The sequence below is a fragment of the Cygnus olor genome, chromosome 5, assembly GCF_009769625.2.
Source record: "Cygnus olor isolate bCygOlo1 chromosome 5, bCygOlo1.pri.v2, whole genome shotgun sequence".
In the NCBI taxonomy this organism is placed as follows: domain Eukaryota; kingdom Metazoa; phylum Chordata; class Aves; order Anseriformes; family Anatidae; genus Cygnus; species Cygnus olor.
Window position 1 is genome coordinate 26764084 of NC_049173.1, and position 22277 is coordinate 26786360.

Here is a 22277-nt window from a genome sequence, read left to right on the forward strand (position 1 = left end):
TAAATAGCTGCAGCCTTAGCGTGCTTGGGGAAAGCACGAGCTTGGTACCTTCTCATACTTGGCAACGATCTCCGCTTTTTCCTGGGTTATTAAAGTGTCTATATCTTTCTTCATGTCAGAAGCTGTAAGGCAGAGGAAAAAAAAAAGAGAGAAGGAGGTAAGTAAATGTGTACACAGCATGGGAAATATTTTAGGCAAGTGCTAATAGGAAAAAGCTTTGCTGACAACTTTAGCTTCCAGCCTTATCCCAAAGCTAAAATTAGGCTCAGATTGAAAAGCCTCCATACAAAGCATGTGTGGAGCTCGCATGCACCCAGCACGACTGCCAGCTCCTCGCTCTGCATGGGGAACAACTGAATTTGAGCAAGTGGGAGCTTTGTCTGCAAAGCAGGCTGGAGGATGAGACGCTGCGCCTTTGTTCTAGGCGCACACATGCCTGTAGGAAAGACACCAAGCTTTTAAAACAGAGACGAGGAAACCAGCCGTGCTTACCGCAGAGCCCCTGCACCACGCGGTCGCACGCCAGCTGCCCCGCTGAGCATTTATGGGACGAGAGCAAAACGCCCAACTCTTGCCCTCAGCTCTGGGTGTGAAGCCATCAGAGCTGTAGGGACATCCGAAGGCTGACTCAACATCAAAGACAACGCTAAGAGGAGAAATGTTTGCCTGTTGAAGTGTGCACGCGATTAAATGGCCTCTGGGCGATCAGCATCCACACGCATCCCTACGACAAGGGCAACGGGGCAGCGAGGTGACCACAGAGCCCCCAGCTGCTTTGTGATCGACGTGGGGCTCAATCGCCCATCCCAAACGTCTCCTTGTACAGACCCACGGGAGCACCCTCCCCGCCAAACAAAGCCGAGGCCGGAGGAGAAAGCAAGGAGGCTGCGAGAGCGGAGAGCAGCTCCACCACGTCCTCCTCCTCTTGTGAGAGCTTGGGAGCTGCCCCACGCGGCGCGTGCTGCCGTGCACGGCCCAGCCAAGACGGCCACGTCACCTCCCCCAGCAGGCAAGGTGCCAGAGCGCTGCAAGCAACGCCACCCACACCTTCGGGCTCCAGGAGCCACCCTGTCCCCGGGCAGGGAGGAGGCAGTGGGGACACCCCCAGCCCACATTCCCAACCACTTTGTAACCGGGCAAACTCCAGCCAGCCCCGGCGTTTTCCATCTGCTGGTACCTTCCCCTTGCTCCCCTTCCCGCAGCGCTCAGTTCTTATTCCTTATTATTATTTTTTCCACGTGCTCCCCACGCTTCTGCCGTGAGTTATGAACCCTACTCGCAGCGGGCAGGACAAGCACTGGGAAGTCACGTCGCGTTATCCCCCGCGCGGCCACGTCTCCGCAGGTCCCAGATGGGAAGTCTGCATTTCAAGAGGGAGGGAACACAGCTCTAACGGGGTTTTCCAAATGGCTTAGAGTTTGGAAGTTTCTGACCGCTTATGAGGACAAAACCTCTTAGAATAGTTCGTTAGAAAGTCAGGCTGCTTTTGCCTGCTCCGAGGAGATTTTGCCTGCTGTCAAAAGATTCGGCAGGGCCAGGGAAAAAACTGTTAAGAGCCACCGCAACCTTAAATTATTTTCCCCACTGCCACACAATGAATCATCCAGTGATTTACCCAGAACATCTGAAAGCTGAACGGCTTTAATAACACAGTCCAGAGATTTCTTGCAGGGCTTGAAGCACGGAGTATATGTGGGACCCGTTATGGGAAAACACAGCACATAGTGAATCCTAACCAGCTGCAGGGTCAGAAGAAAAGCCCCACCCACCTTGTTTTCACTTAACAGATCGGTTAAAAATGTCCTTTTCCGTTTGCCCACGTCAATTTGAGGACACCCACAGACCAATGGACAGCACCGAGACCGACGAGCAACGTTTGAATCAGCCACTCGATGTCAGAACCGCTACAGGTAAGCGGGAAAGCAAGTAGGAAAGATTGCTGCTTTTTGAAAAGAAGACAGACCAGCTCGCATCTACAACCCCAAAGCGAATCCCGCTTGTTCACTCTGAGCTGTCGCTGCAAACGAGTGGGAACCGGGAGCTGCCCCGACCTCCCCCGAGGAAGCACCTCGGTCCCCTCTGGGGGTAGGATGCGCGTTTACTGAGGCTCTTTAAAGAGCAAACTCTTTCAATCCGCAGCAGGAAGGGAATTTCCCCATTATTCACTCCCCAGCCAGAACAGAGCAAGGACAAATACATTAAACCGCACGTTGCTCTACTCTTCCGAGCCATGGATCTTACTTAAAATGCTCCCCTGGCTTTTGCTTAACACATGTTAATTGTGGCTTCATTTTTTCACGATGCAAGGTCTGAGTGACAGTCTCACCGTGTCCTCTAACATATCTTTATCTTCTCCTTCCTGTGGCTTTCTTCTGAGAAGTTTAAATCAGAGGCAAATTTGCTTTCCTGACCCCACTCCCTCCTTACATCATTTTCCGATTGTTATGAGGCCGAAGAAATGACACCCTTTAGGTGCTGCTAAAAATACGAACCTTCCGCAGGCCGGAGGGAAAAATAAAACCGTGTGTCAAATTAAACGTGCAAGGTGTTTACGAAGTGGAAATTATTCTGTCTCTAACCTCATGCTGTAATAGAATAACCAGAGGAAGAGCTACTTGGTGACAACAGAGGGTTCCCACAGCAGAAGAAAGCAGCAAGACCACATTTCTTTTGTCTTCAGCCTACGTGAAAGCCTCCCAGCAGCCAGAAGCCCCGGACTAATGCAAAGTAGCCCGTTTTGCATCTCCTGCCCGGAACACGCGTGCTGGTTCTCTTTCTGCTGCTCGTCGATCCGAATTTAGAAGACAACTCAAAAGCAGACAAGATGGTTGATGGCAACAGGACAAGGCGGAGCTGTGCTCGCTTTCGCTCGTCTGCCCATTCGTGCAGCCAGCACAGGGGCTGCTGGTGGACAAGGCCAGCTGCCACCCCCCGAAATCCCCATGGAAGAGCCAGCAGTGACTGCTTAGTTTCAAGGAAACCAGAACAAACATAGAAAATGCTCTCACATCACAGAAATGGCACCGGGGTAAGAGCTGGCTGCCTGGCTCCGAACCCCAACCAACAACACGGGTTCAATTAGCTACAGCCCGTACTTACCTCGCTTCTCCACTCACATACACCAGGCTTAGGACTTCATTTTTTCCCCTAAATACACAGCTCCAATGGCTTTCTCCAGCTGCCCAATTTTCTCCTGTATGCACTGTACTTTCCCTTTTTTTTTTTGTGTCAATCCCACATTGTGAAGCAGCCATGAAGAGGAACGATAAGAAGGCATTAACAATTAGGGTAGTAGATGATTTTGCTATGATACAAGCAACAGAAAGCCTCAAGCCACGGAATTTAACTAACAAACAGAGTTCCCAAGTAGTTTCTTTTAAAAATAATGAGTAGAAGAAAAAAACCCCAGTCTGCCATCTCCCACAAAATTTGCAGCTCCCAGTTTATGATTTAAGGGAAGAACTAACCCCAGTAACAGCAAGCAAAAAAGATGCTCCGTGAAAATGCGCGTTACTGCCTACCCACACCGAATACCTACCTAGCCATGAGCAAATGCAAACTCTTCACAAAACATCGAAGTTTTCCCTAGATGAGAACAACTTTCCTGATATTAATTCACCGTGTGGATTTCAAGTGTTGGCAGCAGCACGAAGGTGTCTGCACCAAAAACACGTGACTGTGTGCAAACACTATTACCTTCAAGTCAAGCTTACTCCCTGAGAAGCCACAGATTTAATTTTTTCTTTTTGTCCCATAAAATCATTATCATACGTAACAGCAAATACTTAGGGAAAGTGGAGTATCTAAATCTATGCTCTGGTTTAAAGTAGTCATTGAACTTCCATGGCGCTGCTGTACGGCAGCACCAAACAAATTGGCCTAAGGGAAGCTGGCTTTCAGAAGAGCGAGCCCTATCGCATCAGCCAGGAGGAGACTTCCACTGGAGCTCACAGCCAGGAAGGAGCTCGGCTCCAAGAGCCCTTCGGGTACAAGCCCTGAGCCACCGACACGCACCAGGTGCCTGCTGTGCTCCTCAGCCACCTGCGACATTTTCCCCCCCCCCCACAAAAGCTGCCTCTTACAAACGCCGCTTGCAGTCGCCCTGCCTGGTTTGCTCCCTCTATGTCAGTACCTGCGGATGAAGCAGATGCTGCCACCTCTTTCCAGAGGGGTCCTCTCCTGAGGACACACCCGCAGCCCTCCGTCCACCTGCAGGCCCTCTTGCCCCACCGCTCGATGGATACAAGCGAGGAGAAGTCCCATTAAACTGCAGCGGGACGCGAGCCTCGCGCACAGACCCGAATCCAGCAAAAACGCAAGGGGGGGGCAGGCTCTGGGTAAGGACTGGAGCAGGGACACTGAAGACTTGGCTGGTGGGCCACGCGCAGTCAGCAGAGGATTGCGGGCAGTTGCACATCACCGTGTTTCGAGGTGCCTCACAAGAAATCCACTTCAGCCACGGTTCAGGATTTGACGCCTCCGAGACCTTCTCGCAAAACAGTTTTGCTGTTGGGACCTGCCAGAAAGCAACTCCTAGCCTTCGAACGGAGAAGCTGCAGTGATGTTGTGCCAATCCAGTATTTTTCACACCAAGTGAGCTTGAAGCAAGCAGCACTTCACCCCGAACCTACCGTTTCCAGCAGCAGTGTGAGAGCAGGCACTGCCCCGTGTTTCCTGCGTGAGCTGAACCCTGGTGTCAAACCTCCCTCCTCGGGCGCTGCTGAGCTCTTGCTCTTCAGCCTCCCAGCAGCCAAACCCCTCCTGAGCCACAGCTGCTGACCTTTCAGTTTTCTCTCGGCCTTCTGACAAGGAAAATACAGGCTTTTTACACATGTGCTGATTTTATACTGTCATGCTGCACCAGTGCAGGCTGTGCTCACTGTTGCCTTCGCTCTTTTGCTGGACAGTAGGTCAGTTATAACCTGGCATAAGGGCTTTCGAGGGAAAATGCCAGTAAACCTCCTTTTCGGGAAGCATAGCATCGCGTTCTCAACATCGGACCGGACTTGGGGATATTCCGCAAAGCAATTTTTCAATATTTTATCCTGCAGAGAAGCAGCCACTCAGTGCGCTCGAGATTACAGCCTCCGTGTTTTGGTTTCTTCTCTGTCTGCGCCGTGCCCACCAATTCCAGCAAATTAAAGGCAAGCACGACACAGGCACGCAGCCAAATTGCGAAATCCCAAGTTCCCTCCCCAAGCTGAGCCATCCCAGCCGCCTGCACCCCTCATCCCCCCAGGGCAAAGCGCACAGAACCCGCACGCTTGCTGCAGCTGTTGTAACAGCGCACTTCTGTGCTGCCCAGCTGCGCCCGAGCCTGTGAGAATGGGGATTTCAAGGCTGGCTGCCTCCCTGCAGCAAGTCATCGATAACTATTGCCCTGAAGAAGAACTGACTTTGGGCTAAGGTGTGTTGGAGCCCCGAATGTGCCCAAATAACTACTAGAGACTGCCATAAGGGAAAAAAGGAGAAGTAAATAAAGCAAGTTTTGACACACTGTACTTAAATAACGCGCTAGCTTGCATCAGACTGAAGCTAGCGCGGAATAAAGTCACCAAGGTACGTACTGACAACCACATCTACCACCATCGAAACTAAGCACGTCTCTGTTCCTGTTTCGCCTTCTATTTTAAAAGCACGTTTTAGCATATTTTACAACCTTTAGCTGCCTACGGTACGAGCCAGTCCCTGCGATTTTTCTGCGGGGAACGTGCCTAAAGGAGCTGAGCTCGAGCCGTTTGTCCCAGGACACCTGCCGGAGCTGAGCCCCCAGTGTCCCCAGGACGCAGTGCCCCGGGGCACAGCAGCCACAGCTCGAGCAGCGGTGCCGGCACTCGCGTGCCCTGCGGCGTGCAGCCCTGCAGAGCCGCCCCACAGCCCCGTGGAGGAGCAGCTCAGGAAGAAACAGGCTACAGAGCACTAAAAATCCCCCGGTAGGGTTTATTCAAGTGCACAGACAGGCGCCTCGGTGTGTTTCGGAGCACTCGCAGCCAGCTGTAGGCGCCAAGGCGGCAAGCAGCAGGAGACGACAGCTCTCCCTGGCTGGGGCGGCACGGCACGCTCCTGGCTGCACCCCGAGCTCCTTGCTCGGCAGGACCCGGGTCCTTCTGCTCAACAACTGAGCCATGCCCTCGGGTGGGGGCGGGTGTTGAGCTGTAGGACCTCCGCTCACAGCTGTCTAGTGGTTTTGCTAGAAATCCTAGGAGGGAGATTTCAACCCAGACAAACCTTCCCAGTCCCCTCCTAACGATGGCTTTAGGCAGCCTCAGCCCCTGGCTTTGATACTCGCCCAAAAAGTGGCGCTCGGCTACAGACGGGCTACAGGAAAGGAAATCAGACTTGCACTGGCAGAGCGAGTAACGGCTTCAGGAACAAAATTACTACCAGGCAGAACGAACCAACATCCAACAGATCCCGTTTGCATGTTTATTTCCTTGACTAGGACAAACCCAAGAGCACACAGACATGCTTTTTTGTGTTTTAAATAGCATAAGGAGCACTAAGCCAGCTGAATTGCAGGGTTAATGTTTCAACTGTCTTGAGGGTCCATGGAAATGACTGCCCACAGATCACGTTCTGCGTGGCAGACATGTTACAGAAAGCTCATACCAGTTCCTGTCCCAATAAGCTTGCACCATATCTGAATCATGGATTCATAACGGTTGGAAAAGACCTCCAAGGTCACCTGGTCCAACCCTCCCCCTACCACCAATGTCACCCACTAAACCACGTCCCCAGGCACCACATCCAACCTTTCCTTGAACACCCCCAGGGACAGTGACTCCACCACCTCCCTGGGCAACCCGTCCCAATGCCTGACTGCTCTGAGGAGAAACATCTCCTCGTTTCCAAACTGAACCTCCCCTGGTGCAACTTGAGGCCATTCCCTCTAGTCCTATCAGTGAAATAGCTCCACATGCTGAACAACAGAGAAAGTTACAGCCATCCCTATATAACCACATTCACCTCCTTCAGCAGATGCACTTGTGGCAGCCAAGTGAGCCTCTGCAACAAGCTGCTTGACGCAACTAGCAGTGTCCCAAGAAGCCCAGCTAGAGAACACCCAGGATTACTACAGAGCACCCAGGACTACGACAGAACAGGCTGGCCGGCACAGGTCTCAATTTCTTGGCCCAGGCACCCGCAGCACACAAGTGCTCTCGGAGGGATCCCTGGAGTCAGAAAGGAGCGTGGAAATGCAACCCGGTGCCCAGCAGCACGCCCTTACCTGAGCGTGGTATCAGGTGCCGAGATGCATCCGTTCAGCCGGAGTTGCGCTCTCCCCTTTGGGCATCTAACCGGCCGCGAGCCTTCCTCGCCCCGAGCCGACGTCTCCGCCACGGGGCGCGACGAATCCCGGCCGTCCCGTAGCGCCGGCCGCACGCCCGTTCCCTCGGCCTGGCTCACGCCACCCGGTCACTGCAGCTCTGTCCTCGGCGGCCCCGCGGTGCCGCAGCTCAGCGCCAGCAGCCAGGAGAAGAGGCACGCCAGGAGGCTCTCCGCACGCGGGCTCGCTCTTCCCACGGAGTCACTGCGAAGGAAGCAAGGAGTCGGTGAGCTTTCCGTCCCTGGCACACCTCAGAGCCCGTGACACTTTTGCACCAGCAGACACGCTACCTGAGGCTCAGCGAGCAGAGGATGCTCTGTGCCCTACCCCAGGGCTGGAGAGCTGGGGCTGGCTGAGCTACTTCCCAGCACTTTCGGCTTCTACCCAACACATCCAACCAGCTAAAAGCAATTCAAAGAACAGAGCCCAGCGTGGAGCTGTCGTTGTGACAGCCTCCAGAACTGGTATTCCTTCCGAATTTTAGCAGCGACAAAGGGAAAAAAAGAGAGACATGAAGGCTGTCAGCCTGCACTCTGCGCCGTGTAGGCACGTGCACATTTCACACGTGACTTTGAGGACCGCTAGCACATCCCATAGCTTTGGATGCAGAAGCCGAGCAGCATTTCGGTTGGTGACAGGCCTTCCCAGAACAAAGCCGACGTGCTGCAGCGGACCAGCCTAAGGAGTCCTGCGGCCACAGCTCCAACATCGCCTCTGCTGCACCAGGACGGTCTGCAACGACTGCTGGAGACAGCGTTTTATCAAGGCGACCGGAGACCAAGCACTAACTTTTAGCAGAAGAAGGTAAAAAAAAAAAAGGGGGGGGATTTTCCCCTCTTAAACAAATTTTTAATTCTCACCTTAAGCAACCCACGGAAGTAACACGCTAGTTGCACAAGTGTGAAATGAGACTTGGCTCCGAAGTGCGACGCTGCTGTTAGAAACAAGGGGGGAAGCGTGCGTGCGTGCCCGCCAGAGGAAGCACGGCTCACTTCCACCTCGAGAAGCTGCTTCGGCAACACGGTCTCACTCAGGAACACTCGTGATGCACTTTCCCTCCCGTTCCTGTGCCATCACCCCCCAGCACAGTGCCTCAGAGCCCCCAGGGGCAGAAGACTTCCCGCGCGTTCCTTGCTGAGGTGGACACCATTAGTTAGCGCTGAGTAACCCGTAACGCAGACTATGGTACGTATACGTTGCCCCTGAGTAACCTATAACGTGGCTTGCACACATTGTAAGGCAAATTGCTCACACTTTCCTCTGTCCCCTCAATTTACATCGGGGTTGCAAAGCACAATGGAAAGCTGTGGGCACGATGAGGATAATACTTTTCTGCAAGTATCGCCAGACTACGGCAACGCGGTGAAACGCAAACGTATCGGCCAAGCCTTTTCGTTACAGAAATACTTAAACGTGAGGCTGCGTTTCCACGCTCTCCACCCCCCTCGAGGCTACCACCGTGCGTGGCAGTGAGCGCAACCTCAGCCTCCTCCCCACCGTCCTCCTCGTGCTCCCAGCACTTACGTTTCGCTCTCATTTTCAGGCAGCTGTGCTGCGGCGTGCCTTGGGGCTCAGGTGGAGGCTTTCCGACCAAGGGCTGAGGCAGGAGGAGAGAAGCAGGGAGGAGAAAGAGGGCTGGTACGGAGACGGGCTCTGACAGCGGCTCCTCCCTGCTCGTACTACAGCAGGGCAGCTTCGGTGCTTCTGCAAAGAACAACCGCCGCAATGCCAAAAGCCACAGCTTTAGATGTGAGCTAAAGCCCTCGAGCAGAACTGTGGGTCTGCAAACAATTCTTCGGCAGCTTCTATTTTTAGACCTCACAGGGAATAAAAAAAATTTTAAAACTACAAAAAACATCTAAACATTTGTTTTAGGCTCTTTCTGCTAGGAACTCATTTTCTGCAGACGACAATAAAGGAAGATGAATGAATTTTGTGTTGTTTTTTTTTTTTGTTAAGCTTCACTATTTAAATGATTTCTACTTGACCTCACTAAAAAAAAAAAAAGAGAAGTAAACTGGGAAGTGCAAAAGTCCACATGCTGTTTTGGGAACTGAAGACTTATTTTCTCTCTACTCCGCATTCCCCCCTTCCTCCATTCCAGTGTCTATAAAAAGGCGAGAAAGTCAGAAAAAAAAACCTCTTTTGGATGATGCACGGTGCTGGAAAGGAACAGTATAAACACAGTTCAAGAACTGACTTATTCTGGTTGCTTAAGACTGGAAGAGCAGCTTGCATTTCTTTAACAGCAGGCCACAGGAAGACACGGCGATGATCGTTCTCCACTCCAGCGTGGAGCAGGCAGGACAAATCCAAGCGCTCCTTCCAAGCACGGAAGCGTGGCTGCACCTCGGCATCCAGCTAGACAAAACTCCAAAGGGAGATTCAGCACCTGGATAAAATGACCTGGAGGCGGCCGCACTGCGAGCGCCGAGCGAGAATCCAGGCTGAGCGGCGAGACAACTCTTCAACCCCGCTGAACAGGGGAATAACGGCCCTCGGATGCTCTGGGAAGGATCTGCCAGACCGCAGGCTCTCCTCCCAGCAAGCCCTCCTCCCAGCACACTACTTTATTCTTTTCGACCCGCACAGAGACACCACAGGACATGCTGCTCTTCCTTTCACCATTCCCACGGCGGTTTTTGCCTCCAAGACGCGCAGGGCGACTTTGGGTGGGCTAAAAGCTTTCGCTGCATCTCCTTTTTTCTTTTTCAAGTCTTTTCTGCTTTTAGGCTCGGTTGCCACTGCCAGCTCCAGGCTACCGGCACGTAACAAGCGTCTGATGCGAAGGGACAAGGGCACGCGTCCTGGCCAACAGTTCAGATTTCCCCCTTGGCACCACGAGAGCTGGAGAGGGTCCTTAGCGAAGGATACGGGAACAAGCAGGACACAGAAGCCAGTGACCGCGCTGCCAGCAGCCCGTGCTCTCCTTGGCACAGAGGGACCGCGCCGTTTTAAAACGCAAACAAGGAAATAACAAACGTCCCATTATGTGAAGGCACTGGGACAACCAATGAGATAAATAGGTAGGAAGTGAAAAATCCACTAACAATGAGGTACAGCTTGCCTCTGGAAAACTCGCCCAAAATAGGCGCTGAGGCTGATGGTTCCTAAGTTGCAGTTATCTAAACTCAGTTAAAGAGAGACTGTACTGACTGCGTGGGTCTCCCACTGCTTGCCAAAGCCCCTGGCTGCACTCCGTTTTTAGAAGTGGCTTGAGCTGTTACAGTGACCCAGACCAATGCCTGTGCTCCTAGGAAAAAAAGTATTTTAAATGAGGTTCTCCCAGCACTGCCCTCATTTCTTCGACCAGTGTCACGGGTTTAAGCAGAAGGCACAGCCTCCGAACACGTCTGTACGTGGCAGCCCGTGCGAGGATGCTCCCCGACCACGATGCTGGCAGTTCCTTGGACTTCCACCACCTTCAAAGAGCATCTCCAGATGCTAAAGCACTAACTGTTGTTAACTTTTCTACTACTGAAGCCCCAAGCAATCACATCAAGTAACAGAAAACTTCAGGGAAACAAGATGCGTCTGATCCAGCACTGGGAAGGCACTGAGAAAATGTCTCCCCAAGCTCTGCGATCTTTTACGACTTTGCAGTACAGCGTTAGGACACACAGCATTTTAAAGAGCATTAAAGCAATCTTTCTTTAATTACAACATAACCTTTCCCTTCCTTTCTGTTGATAATTCCTAAAATTACCCGAACTGAACGCTCGCAGGAATTTCTGCTATTTTGTGCAAAAGCACCATTTTATATAAACAAGAAAACGTAACGGTCGTGTTCCCTTGGAGGAAAGCGTTCACACAAGAAGCCTCCCCTCTTCCCTTTGTGGAAAACATGTTTATAAAATCCAACTGGAGGGGCAGACTCACGGCACATGCAGTACTAGCAGCAGCCTTGAGCTTACGAAACAGCAAGGATCGGGTAGGACACGCTGTTAGAGGCAGCTCACCAGCTTAGGAGTCGATGTAAAAATAAAGCCAGTTGTTTTTTTTAATGGTGTTGAAATCAACATCTGGGTAATTTGGTCAGGGCTCCAAGACACTGCTTACGATTCACAAGGCGTTTGGCTGTTACCACTTTACCATGGTTGACACGGAGCGCAGGGCTGATGCTAGAAATGGATCCGTTGAGCCTGCGCGACGAGGGGCAGCCACGCGACTCTCCAGCCACGGCAAAGGAAAGGGTGCTGATGTTCACAAGTCAAAAACGTTACTGCAATATTAGTTAAATGCAACAAAACGGTGCTCGGGGGAGCGATGAGCAGGCAGCCAGGTGGGCTGGTAAGCGTGGAAGAGGATGCAAACTCCGGCCGTAACCAAAACCCCGCTGCATGCACCGCAGGGCTCCAGCCCCAGGCGATCAACAGCAGCTGAACCATCGCTCCCAAAACCAGGGTCTGAGCCCACGGCACCAAGCACAGCCCCATCGCTGCGGTGGGGTGCCACTGCTCCCCGGGGACTTCCTAATTATTTCCTAACTAGCATTTAATCATCCTTGAAGGGCTCAGCAAAGGTGGTTCACACCGTGCTGCTGCAGAGAGGCTGCGCTCTGGGTCTGCAGAGCGATGACAGCGCTGCCCCGAGGCGGTGATAAGGGGACACTTGCTGGGGACAGGGACAACTGCAAGAGCCAGGGACTGACAGCACTCTGCTGGTCCAGGACATGTGGGAGCACTCAGAGTGCTCGCCAGGGGACACCGAGCGCCATTGGAGATTCATATGGGATCGTACCAGCATGTCCAAGCACTCCTTACAAGGATAGAAGGCCAGAAACCTGATGTCCTTCCAACCCTACACCTCTCAGCTGGACTCAAGGATCTTTGTAGATCCCCTCCAACCAAGCTAGTCCATATTCTACATTTCTTTACCAATTCACGGCACACACGACCAAGTCATGATACAATCCCCCCACCACCCCTACCTCTCCTCGCAGGCCATCCCAACCCAGCACAAACCAGCAGCTCAGGTTCGCCAGCCCAGCTTCTTCCCCACGCTTGGTTTTGAAACCTCCTGTGATGATCACAGCAGCGGGACGGGGCAGTAATTTGTCTCAGTTTCTGGGGAAAGAGCCCTACCCATGAGCTCAGCGCCTGGCCACGCGCCCAGCAGGAGAGGGGCCGAGGACAGCCCGTGGGCAGGCATCCACGGGCTGAGCCGTCGGGAAGCGCCGGGAATTTCGCCAGCCCCTCGCCCAAGTTCCAAAGCACCTGGGGATGCAGCCGTTTCCAATACGAGTAACAACACAAGCGGGATAAAAGCAAGGGAGAGGGGACCACAGCAAACTTCATCTTTTAATAAGAGCGTTTGAGAAGGGTTGTGCCAGTGAGAGCTGGAGCTTGCATGGGACAGGTGACAACACGCACAGAAGAACCGTGCTGCAAGGCTGCTCCCCTGGTCACTTCTGGCAATTTAGCTACATGGCCTTTCTATTAGAGAAAATTTAAAAATCTGGCCCATGGAAAACATGCAGGAATCCATAAATTGTGAGACAGCAGCAGGGCCCTGCCCTGACAGCGTGAAAGAAGCGCAAGAAGCTCCCACCACTGGCTAGGACAAGACTGTCCTGAAATTGCTTTTTGTTTGCTTTTGTCCCGAATTGCAGTGTTTTTGTGCAGGTGGTGATCTCCCCTGGAAGCAAATGAAAACAAATCAGGCATCACCTGGCGTTTCAAAAGGACAGCGAAAAGCAAACGCAGTCTGACTTCTCTGAAGGCATGTTCAGCTGAAGAAAAACGAGTTAGGATTTGAACTTGAAAAAGCATTTTAAAAATAAGTGCACCTAACGTTCACCCGGGAGAAGCAACAATTAGACACTTCACTTAAAGCACGCCCGTTAATTCGGTTAATTGCTACGAAGAAACTGGATGATGATTTTCCACTGGAGTTTGGGAAATGGGCATCTTTATACTCCAAGATCTGAATGTGGGAGAGCTGAACGCATCCTACCCGAAGAGCAGCTGGACTTGGCACTCTACAAGATCGCTCCGAAAATGCGGTTTGTCAAGAAACACGCACCTGAGAACAGCGGGGGGGTGTTTTGATAAGGAAAGGAGCAAAGAAATGGCGTTTATTCTTTCCTGAGGTGAAGAGTGGGGCCGATACAAAGAGTAAGATTCACACTGGAGTTAGAACACGACCGCAGGCCCTGAAATAACACTTCAGAATACAAGACCACGGAGATTTTGCATGTTATTTTTAACAAACATCAAGTCACTAGCAGGAAGAACTTTTCCAGAGAGCAAATGGGAGCCTGTTTGCTTGTCATCACCACTGTCAGCCTAGCAGAGGAGCCTGCGTTGGAGCATGCACAGCCCCGAAAGCACGGCCACTGCAGCCTTGTCCTGGCTAAGCACAGGACAAGAGAAGCTCATCTGCCTGGTCCCAGCACCTCGACTACTTCCCAGCAGCAGAAAGTAAGCTAAAACTCCTCGACTATACCAAACAGCTGTTGATAAGCCAGAGCAGCCTTCATTTTTCCTGTACCAATGTCAGTCTTTGCTCACATCAGGATCAAGGAAGGAAGTGCTCCAATAAAGGTGTTAAACATCGGTTTCTTGTCGCTGTTTCATGCACAAACTTTCCCAATTCTTTGATCTCTACAAGATCAAAGTTCACTATTGCAGACTGCTTTGCACCACTGCCTATTTGTAGCAGTTGTGAGTGCCACGGGCTCACCCATCCCCATGCGTGCCAGGACTTGGATTCTCACCGCAAGTCCCTGGTCGCAGACCCCCCTGCCACTCAGTCCAGGAGCAGAAATATCCCAAGCTCCACCTGGCAGGGCACACGAGCACCGGGGCCAGCACACGCCAGCCTAGCAGCACTGCAGGGACCTCGGCCCAGAACCACAGGGCTGCAGGAAGCTGCACGGCGGCGTTCAGGCTTTGCACCTCCTGCCTCCATCCCACAGAGCATCCCAAAGCTAGTGCTCCACCCCGGCAGCCCCAGGAGTGCCCAGGCTTGCACAGGAACCACTTTGCAGAGCACCATGCGTGCAGGCACCTGTGGCAGCATAGCAGTGCAGGTAGCAGCGCGTTACTCAGCACTGTGATGAAAGCCACAGCACTCGTGCAACGCACAGGACAGCTTTTCTACCGCTAGCCTGCGAAGCGGCCGCGAGAGATGCTTGCGTTTCAAACAACCGAAGGCAAACATACCGCTTCAGCTCAGGTTCTCTCTCTTTCTGCTCTTTTTCCTTCGGCACCTGCTTCTGACAGATGCTCGGCTGCAGCTGAACACAAGCGGCGCCTTTCCCAGGTGCTGCTCCAAGCATCTTTTCCTAACAGACATTACCCCCTGGATCCTGATCTGTGATCCACTGCGCTCAATCTCTTTTGCGGCACCGAAGCCTGTGATGCACTAAAGCTATGACACATTTCTCCCACTTCCTTCCATTGACAGAAAACAAAAGCACACACTGTTGCTCAACACGATCGCAAAATATTTGCTTTTCTAGATTGTTTCTCCCCTCCCTCCTTGTTCTGGGAGGGCTGTCGGTAGAGTCACAGCCTGAACTCCCTCCCAGCTAACAGCAGCCGTGGGGGATTTGGGACCGAGGTGGCTCTCAGCTGGTACAGTCCGCGCTGCCTGCCCGTCCCACCGGGACCACACGTACCATCAGGAACCAAACCCTCGGACCTGCTGCAAGAGACCGTTTCCAGACAATATTCTGCCCACTCAAGTTTCAAGCACCAACAGTTTCTCTGTTCTTTACCACGCGCTGTGCTTCCTTCCTGCCAGACCCCTTATCACCATACCTCACCCCAAAACCACCAGAATGAAGCCTCCACTGCTGCCGCTGGTCTTTTACTCAGCAACCGTACAAATGCACTAAGCCCACAGTGATGCTGCCAGTGAGCGACTCAAAATTAAACACGGGTGTCACATGAAAACTTAGGCCCTGGTGCCAAGCTTACAGCTCCCAAAAAAGCACTGAATGCATTAACACACACAGTCACTTTTTATTTTTAATATATTTTTTTTAAGCAACCAGAGTATCATGTTTAAGGTCCCAAAACCTAGAAGGGCAACAAAAGTCTGAGTGTTACTTAGGACATGAAATACTCGGCTACCACCACCCAAGCTAACACCTTGCAAAGTCTTCAACGATACCTGCCCACAGCGCTGTCGCCCCAGTGAGCTGCAGAAAGCACGCTCGGCATGTTGGGGAGCGGCTACTTAGGTTTTTTTCCTGACTCAAGGCTGGACCAATGGCCGAGTGCAGTCTCAACACCTTCAGTGTGCTCTGCTGCCATTTCTAGCAGCTCTAAGCCCAGCTTCACGCACGCTTGTGGTCATTAAAAACGGACCACAGCATGAAAGCGCTTGTTGCAGACAAAAAAAAGTTTTGGCTCGGGGAACGGTTTCTTAATTTAATTTACTGCCCATCAGCAGAAAATCGTCATCACTGATTTGGATGCTGAGAAAAAAGAAAATATAAACAATTAGCCACTTAAACACCATTCTCATCCCTTCCCCAGGCTCAGCCTAAGCCAGACACAGCTCCAGCCCCACTGCTAGGTGCTGCAGCCAGGAGGGACCCCGACCCAAACCTGTGCGAGACAGTGCCATGCCCCCAAAAAGACGGGATGCCAGCACAGAAAGCAAGCCTGACACATTGACCTGAACCATTCGGCTGCACGGAGGAGGATGGAGCAATCTATAGCAGTCAGCTATAGACCAAACCATTGCACAGACGCCTGAAATTCAGATTGTCATTCATTATGCCCCACTTCCTCTAGGATTCTTACACCACAGCATCTCCGTCAGCATGCCGCTCCTCTGTCCAGTACCTTTTACACTTCTTGTCCAAATTCAGCTTTTTGAGAGAGGCTGAGAGCTCACAAATCACAGCCTAAACTGCTTTTGAGAAGCAGGCGATGGCAATCTTACAAGTGTTGCAGCCAACCCTCTGCCCTGGGAAAGGTCCCTTGAGTGCATCCAAAATGCACCCTATTCTAAAACCGTACCCTCTTCGACACCAACAATCTATCACCAGACACACACACACCTACCAGAAATAGGCTGCTACACCCTCTTCTCCCCCCAGCAACACGTCTTTGGCTGAAAAAAAGCTACTGCAATTACAAATACTTACAAGAAAATGTTATAAAAGGGTATTGAGAGAAGGTCATAACAGAACAACTTGAATAGCTGCAGCTAAAAATACCCAATCCCCACACCCATTCTACAGAGCAAATATTATCAGATGTTACTTCCCAATGTTAAAAACATGCTCGTTTCTTTGTTAATTAAGGCGGTACTGTGAACGCTGGATTTTCGTACCAGGGAACACAACAAAGGTACCTTAGAAAAAAACTTTTTTTGCTGCCTCCAAGATCTCATTTTCTAGGCAATCCAATGCTAAGACGCTATCTAAATCTGGCACCTGTAAATCTGTATTTTCACACAACCACGGGATGGCTGAGGTGGGAAGGGAGCTCTGGGCCCACCTGGTCCCGGCCCCGCTCCAGCAGGGCCACCCAGAGCAGGGTGCCCAGGCCCACGTCCAGGTGGCTTTTGGAGCTCTCCAAGGAGGAGCCCCCACAGCCTCTGGGCAGCCTGTGCCAGGGCTCCAGCACCCGCACAGCACAGCCGTGCTGCCCGGGGTTTCGAGGGAACCTCTCGTGTCCCACTTTGGGCCCAACACTGGGCACCACTGACAGGAGCCTGGCTCCATCCCCTCAGGTACTGAGGGACACCGATGAGACCCCCCTGAGCCGCCTCTTCCCCAGGCCAAGCAGGCCCAGCTCGCCCAGCCTCTCCTCACGGGAGGGGAGCTCCAGGCCCTTGGCCACCTTGCGGCCCTGTGTTGGGCCATTTCCCGTAGAATCATCGGGTCGGAGAAAACCTCCGAGATCGCCTGCTCCAACTGTCCCCCTACCACCAATGTCACCCACTAAACCACGTCCCCAGGCACCACATCCAACCTCTCCTTGAACACCCCAAGGGACAGTGACTCCACCACCTCCCTGAGCAACCCGTCCCAATGCCTGACAGCTCTTTCTGAGGAGAAACGTCTCCTAATTTCCAACCCGAATCTCCCCTGGTGCAACTTAAGGCCATTCCCTCTTGTCCTCTCCCTGGTTATCTGTGAGAAGAGGCCTCTCTCCCGTACTGGAGGGCAGAGACCCGGGAGCCCAAAATTTTCTACTAACATGACCTAATGTTGCAAAATAACTTTCTAAAGACAGCAGAGCATTCTAGCCATCCATACCGAGGTGCAGAATGCTTGTGCCGTGCAGATTTATTTTTATTATTGTTTTTATAGCTCAGGGTATCGAGTTGGAGAAGATGGGAGGAAGATCACGTTGACAAGTGGAGCAGCAGCGGTGCAGAGCAGGCACGGGCACACATGGGTTTGGAATCAGCCTCTCTCCTCTGACCAAGAGCCTGGGTCCGACAGGGCACTGGGAAACCTTCGTTATGGACAGACTCAACTGGTGGCTCAGCCCCAAATACCCCCAGCCCTAAGGTGGTCACTGAGGTTTAGGGGACACTGAGAGCCACACCACGCTCCTCTCTGCGAGCGTTACCCCAGAAAGGTATGGGTCGTGCCATGCCCATCAGGTGCAGCGTGTACACGGTTCACCCGGTGACAGGCATTTGTTAACAAATACTGCACGTGGCCTTCTGCAACTGTTCGTCAGCTCCGCTCGTTTCACAGGACCCCTACGGTGCTATGCCTCGGATACACTGCCTGAATAACAAACATTTTTCTGACACTTTAAAGAATATTTTTGACACGGAAGTGTCAGCCTTATCCCTTCAGAGCCGAGCAGTCCTGACTGATGGCTTTATTGTACCCCACATACAGAAACCCCAGGGGCTCCGAGGACACCCCACCTGCACCCCAAAGGCCCTTTTGAAAAGGCGTCTAAGCATCGATGCCAGAGCTGCTCAAACGGCAGCACACACCGAAAAGCACCACCTGCCATAGCAGAACAGACCAGGGCAGGTAATGAAGACTATGCTTAGTCCTTACAAAAAAAAACAAAACAAGAAACTATGTAAGCCTCAGGTTTGCAAAACTACCAGGGCAAGTAGAATAATTGTGATGCCAGCTAAGTGCATCACAACTGGGAGTTCTGTACCATTCCAACACTGAAATGGTCTCTGACTTGAAGAAATACCTGGGAATTCCTGCAGGCAGGTAAGGAGAAGCCTGTGCTACCATACAGCAATACTGAAACAAAGCCAGCACGCAAAAGGATGCTTTTTCATCCAAAGATGTGAATGAAGCCCAGTGGTAACCTGTGCTTGGAGGCCTTGTTTAGGTCACATTCTTACCTGTGAACATAGCAGGTGCTGCGCAGAGGAAGGATGGAAAAGTAGCTTAAAAGGTAGGCACATGGAGGAAAGAAGCCACTTGTTTTGCAGAAGGATGAGAAATAAGTGATGGCAGAAAAAAACAGTAGTAATCTTATGCTAACCCTAACCCTTCACAAATATAGGTCTTGCCCCCCATTTCAAAACTCCCGTTACAATGCCAAAAAAATAAAGGTAAAGATCTGCCACCTTTGGTGTCCAACCTTGCCTGTTCCCTCTGCCCCAAGCCACACCCACGAGATGTTCACACCTGCCTTCAAGCTGACACGTGGGTTTGCCTGCCCACTGCCATGTTTCCAGACTAGCAGCTTGTTTCCCTGCTTCCTCACGGCCCTTTGGGAGACGCATCCGTAAACCTGCCCTTTGTGCCTCAAGGTAAGCAAGGAGACACTCAGGAGTAGAGCCTGGGTGGCTGCTGCCCACAGCAGCACAAGAACACATTAAAGGACTAACCTGAAAAGCGGTGAGCAGTACAACCACGGCTACGGTTTCACAGCTTTTAAAAACTTCCTTCAGGAGATGTACCAGCCAGAGAGACTGCAGTGAGATGAGAGTGACCCACACCACCTGCTGTAGGACCTCTCGGTGCTCTTTGGGAGATGGGGACCCCCTGTTCTGGCACAGGACCCCGCTCTCAGGCCACCCAGCAGGTCCATGGAGACGTCCTCGCAAGCATGCAGCTCCACGGCCGCTACCTCTTCCTCTGCGCACGCAGCCCAGACAAACTTGGAGAACTTGCCCACATGATGTCATCACTGGGCTGGCGTCTAAATAAAGGAAGCTTTTTATAGAATTTCCCACTGACAGACTTAATCCGGTAAGCCCCGATAGCCAAGGCTTCATCAAGCGGAAGGAAGGAAAAGGGAAAAACAATGACCACCCCATCTTTGGGACCGGGGCAGGTGGGTGGCGCCTCAGGAAAGAAACCAAAACAAACCCAGATTTACTTCCCAACACCTGCGTGTGGGAGAAGAGACACAGGTATGGATATATTAAGGGAGCTCTCTGTGGACGCAGCCTGTCAAAAAAGCAGCTTGGCCTAGTCCCGCACCGGCGTAGGAAACAGAATGATGAAGATGAAGAACAAGAAGAGGAAAAAAACTAAGCTTAAAGTTTAAAGATGAGGGATAAAACATACTTTCACGTCAGAGAGGTATTGCAGCTTCACATTCACATGGCAGTTACTGTGCTTCCTAAAAGGAAACTTTTTTTTCCCTGCTCATTCAGAAGGCCCTCTGCTGCAAACACTTCAATTTCATGTCACCAGCAAGCAGCACTTTCTGGAAGCTCTCAAAAAATACTAACGAAAGCAAAACCAGCCAGCAGTTCAGGCGAGTTCATGCAAGCGTGCGTGCCTTCCTCTTCTTCGTAACTCTCCATCGCTTCGGCAGCGCTGCGGAGCAGTTCCCCTTCCTCCCTCCGCTCCTCGCCGCATCTTCGGCCGGGCATCCACACCAGGAGCAGTTGTGATAGCCAAGTGACTCATGCTGCAGCAATGTGGGTGGGAACAGCTCCCATGCCCAGCTCCTAAGGACAGCCTTTTATGGTGTTTTTAGAGTGGAAGTCGTGGCAGTTCGTAGCTCTTTGCTTGTTGTCTTGCACCAGCCTCCGAGAGCAGAGCTCACGCTCCCCGTGCTCCAGGACCAAAATGAGGAGCCTGTGCATGTTACGAGTGAGCCAACAGCGGCCTCCATGGACTTCTCCGCCTGCAGGATCTTCTAACGGTCCTGCAGGACCATCGGAGGCTGTCACCTGCTCCACGTGGCAGCACCATGGCTCCATCAGCAGGCTCTCGCCACGTGGCCCCACCGAGCTCCAGGCGTAAGAGCAGCACAAGGACGCAAGTTATTCTGCGGATGCCTTAATTGCCGCAGCCCAATTTTTAACGATTCGTTCCCTGCGTCCCCAGAGCTAGTGCATTGCCAGAGGCTGGCATAATGACCTCTTCTGCATCTCTGGTGACAAGCCACCGGACAAGAGGAAGCACACGCTGTGCCTACCCTCGATGGACTGCCGGCATACGAGAAGCAGACAGGACTGCCAGCAGCTGCCAAAGGCAACGAAGTCCCATCTGTCCTTCCCTCGGGGCAAGCCGTAACTGAGGATCGAGGATCGCAGCTCTCCCTACTTAGCTAGCAAGTGGGAAATTAACTCCTTAGTCTTTGGGAGAAGCACCGTGGCAGAAGTGCTGCCCTCCAGACCCAGGGACCACAGCACGCACAACTTGAACCTGGCAAGGTAACAAAGCCTGCTCAGCTGTGCTATTTCAAAGCTGGCGGTCACAGATTAAAAGACCATCTCAAAACATTACCCCGCATGGCTTGAAACAGGATTCTAGCTGTAAACGTGCAGCAGGTCACTTTACAGGACAGCTCTCCGCTCTCCTTTTCACATGAAGCACTATCTGCTCTAGAAGCGGAGGGCGTGAAAGTTTCTGCCTCTTCACGCATCCCCAATCACAGCTCCCACGAGCAGCAGATTTTAGTCCTTTCACAGCTGTTCAATTCAAGAAGAAACTAAATTACAACCTTTGCATGCACAAAAGCTCTAGAAGAAAAGCCATCAGGACTCCAGTCATCAGCCCTCCTGATGCAAAGCACTGACATTAAAAATCTCTTTTCCCTCCTTAAATCCCAGGGAGCTCTGGAAGCAGTCAGCTTACCAGTCGGAGCAGATGAATTGCAGGCCGCCCCGCAGCCAGATTTCACCACGGGCATTGCGGTGGGAAGATGCAGGGGAACGCTGCTCCGGAGCGAGGTCTCGGGTACACCAGACAAAGCGGAGGGGAAGTCTGGGGGAGGTACGCTCCAGCGAGCGCTACACAGCCAGCTACGTACCTTGGAGGCCGGCCAGGAAGGCAAAGCCTCTAAACAGCAGCAGAACTCGCAACAAACCCCTCCAGCCTTAAACACGAGTTAAAAGAGCCTCGGCTGATTCGGCGCGGCGCCCCGCGGCATTTGCCAACCGCAGCGCTAAGAAATGCCCCGGCACCAGGCTTTGGGGGCCGGCGCGCAGCATGCCCTCGCCCACGCGAGCGCTTCCCCTGAGATCCTCTGAACCCGAGCACGTTTCTGCCCCTTGCTGCCCAAATCCGGGAGGCATTTTTTGAACTTGCACGTGGCCGGCGGACGCTGCCATTCGTAACGCTTCACGCTAGGGATGATTTCTCCTCCCGTAACTGAGCGAGCCATCTCGCAGCTGCTGCTTTTAACCCCTCCGAGGGGACAGACACAGCTCCCCAGATGGGCCCAGACAGAGGCTTCCCACCCCCCCCCTTCGAGCAGATGAAATACACTTCCAAGTTTAGGGAGTCTTCCTGCTGTTAGGTAACGGGTAAAGATTGCAGAATTAAATTTCAAAAAAAAGGATCACGTGAAAGGCTCCATCCTGTTCAAAGGAACACAATGAATTTCCTGTAGCCTTCGGTGGCTACACATAAAAGCAAAGCCTTGCCACAAAGATCGCATCGTGCCCAATTACCACCCCGTCGTACTTCTGAGCCCCGCAGAGCCAGCTCAGGCGCAGCAAAGCAAAATGAACTGTCTTGCCTCATTTCTCATGAAACTGCTAACTGCTCCCAGCAGCGGCTGCGTAAGGGGTAAGGCAAGCTACT

At 52.3% G+C, this 22277-nt stretch overlaps 1 protein-coding gene across 12 annotated transcripts in view; it reads right to left on the reverse strand.

Moving 5' to 3' along the window:
- The window catches only part of LOC121070680 (USP6 N-terminal-like protein), an 80833-nt gene that overhangs the window by 24826 nt on the left and 33730 nt on the right, over window positions 1-22277 (reverse strand). For 6 of the 12 annotated variants that reach the window (XM_040558187.1, XM_040558188.1, XM_040558197.1 and 3 more), the window contains 2 exons: window positions 7229-7531; window positions 49-122 (listed from right to left, as the gene is read on the reverse strand). In XM_040558187.1, coding sequence (XP_040414121.1) covers window positions 49-114 — 66 coding nt within the window. In that variant the 5' untranslated portion in view covers window positions 115-122; window positions 7229-7531. Of the gene's footprint in view, window positions 1-48; window positions 123-7228; window positions 7532-8851; window positions 9025-12291; window positions 15756-19117; window positions 19432-19802; window positions 20141-21326; window positions 21479-21501; window positions 21878-22277 lie in introns of those variants that run through there. The other 6 variants (XM_040558195.1, XM_040558189.1, XM_040558196.1 and 3 more) reach the window with 6 other exon arrangements.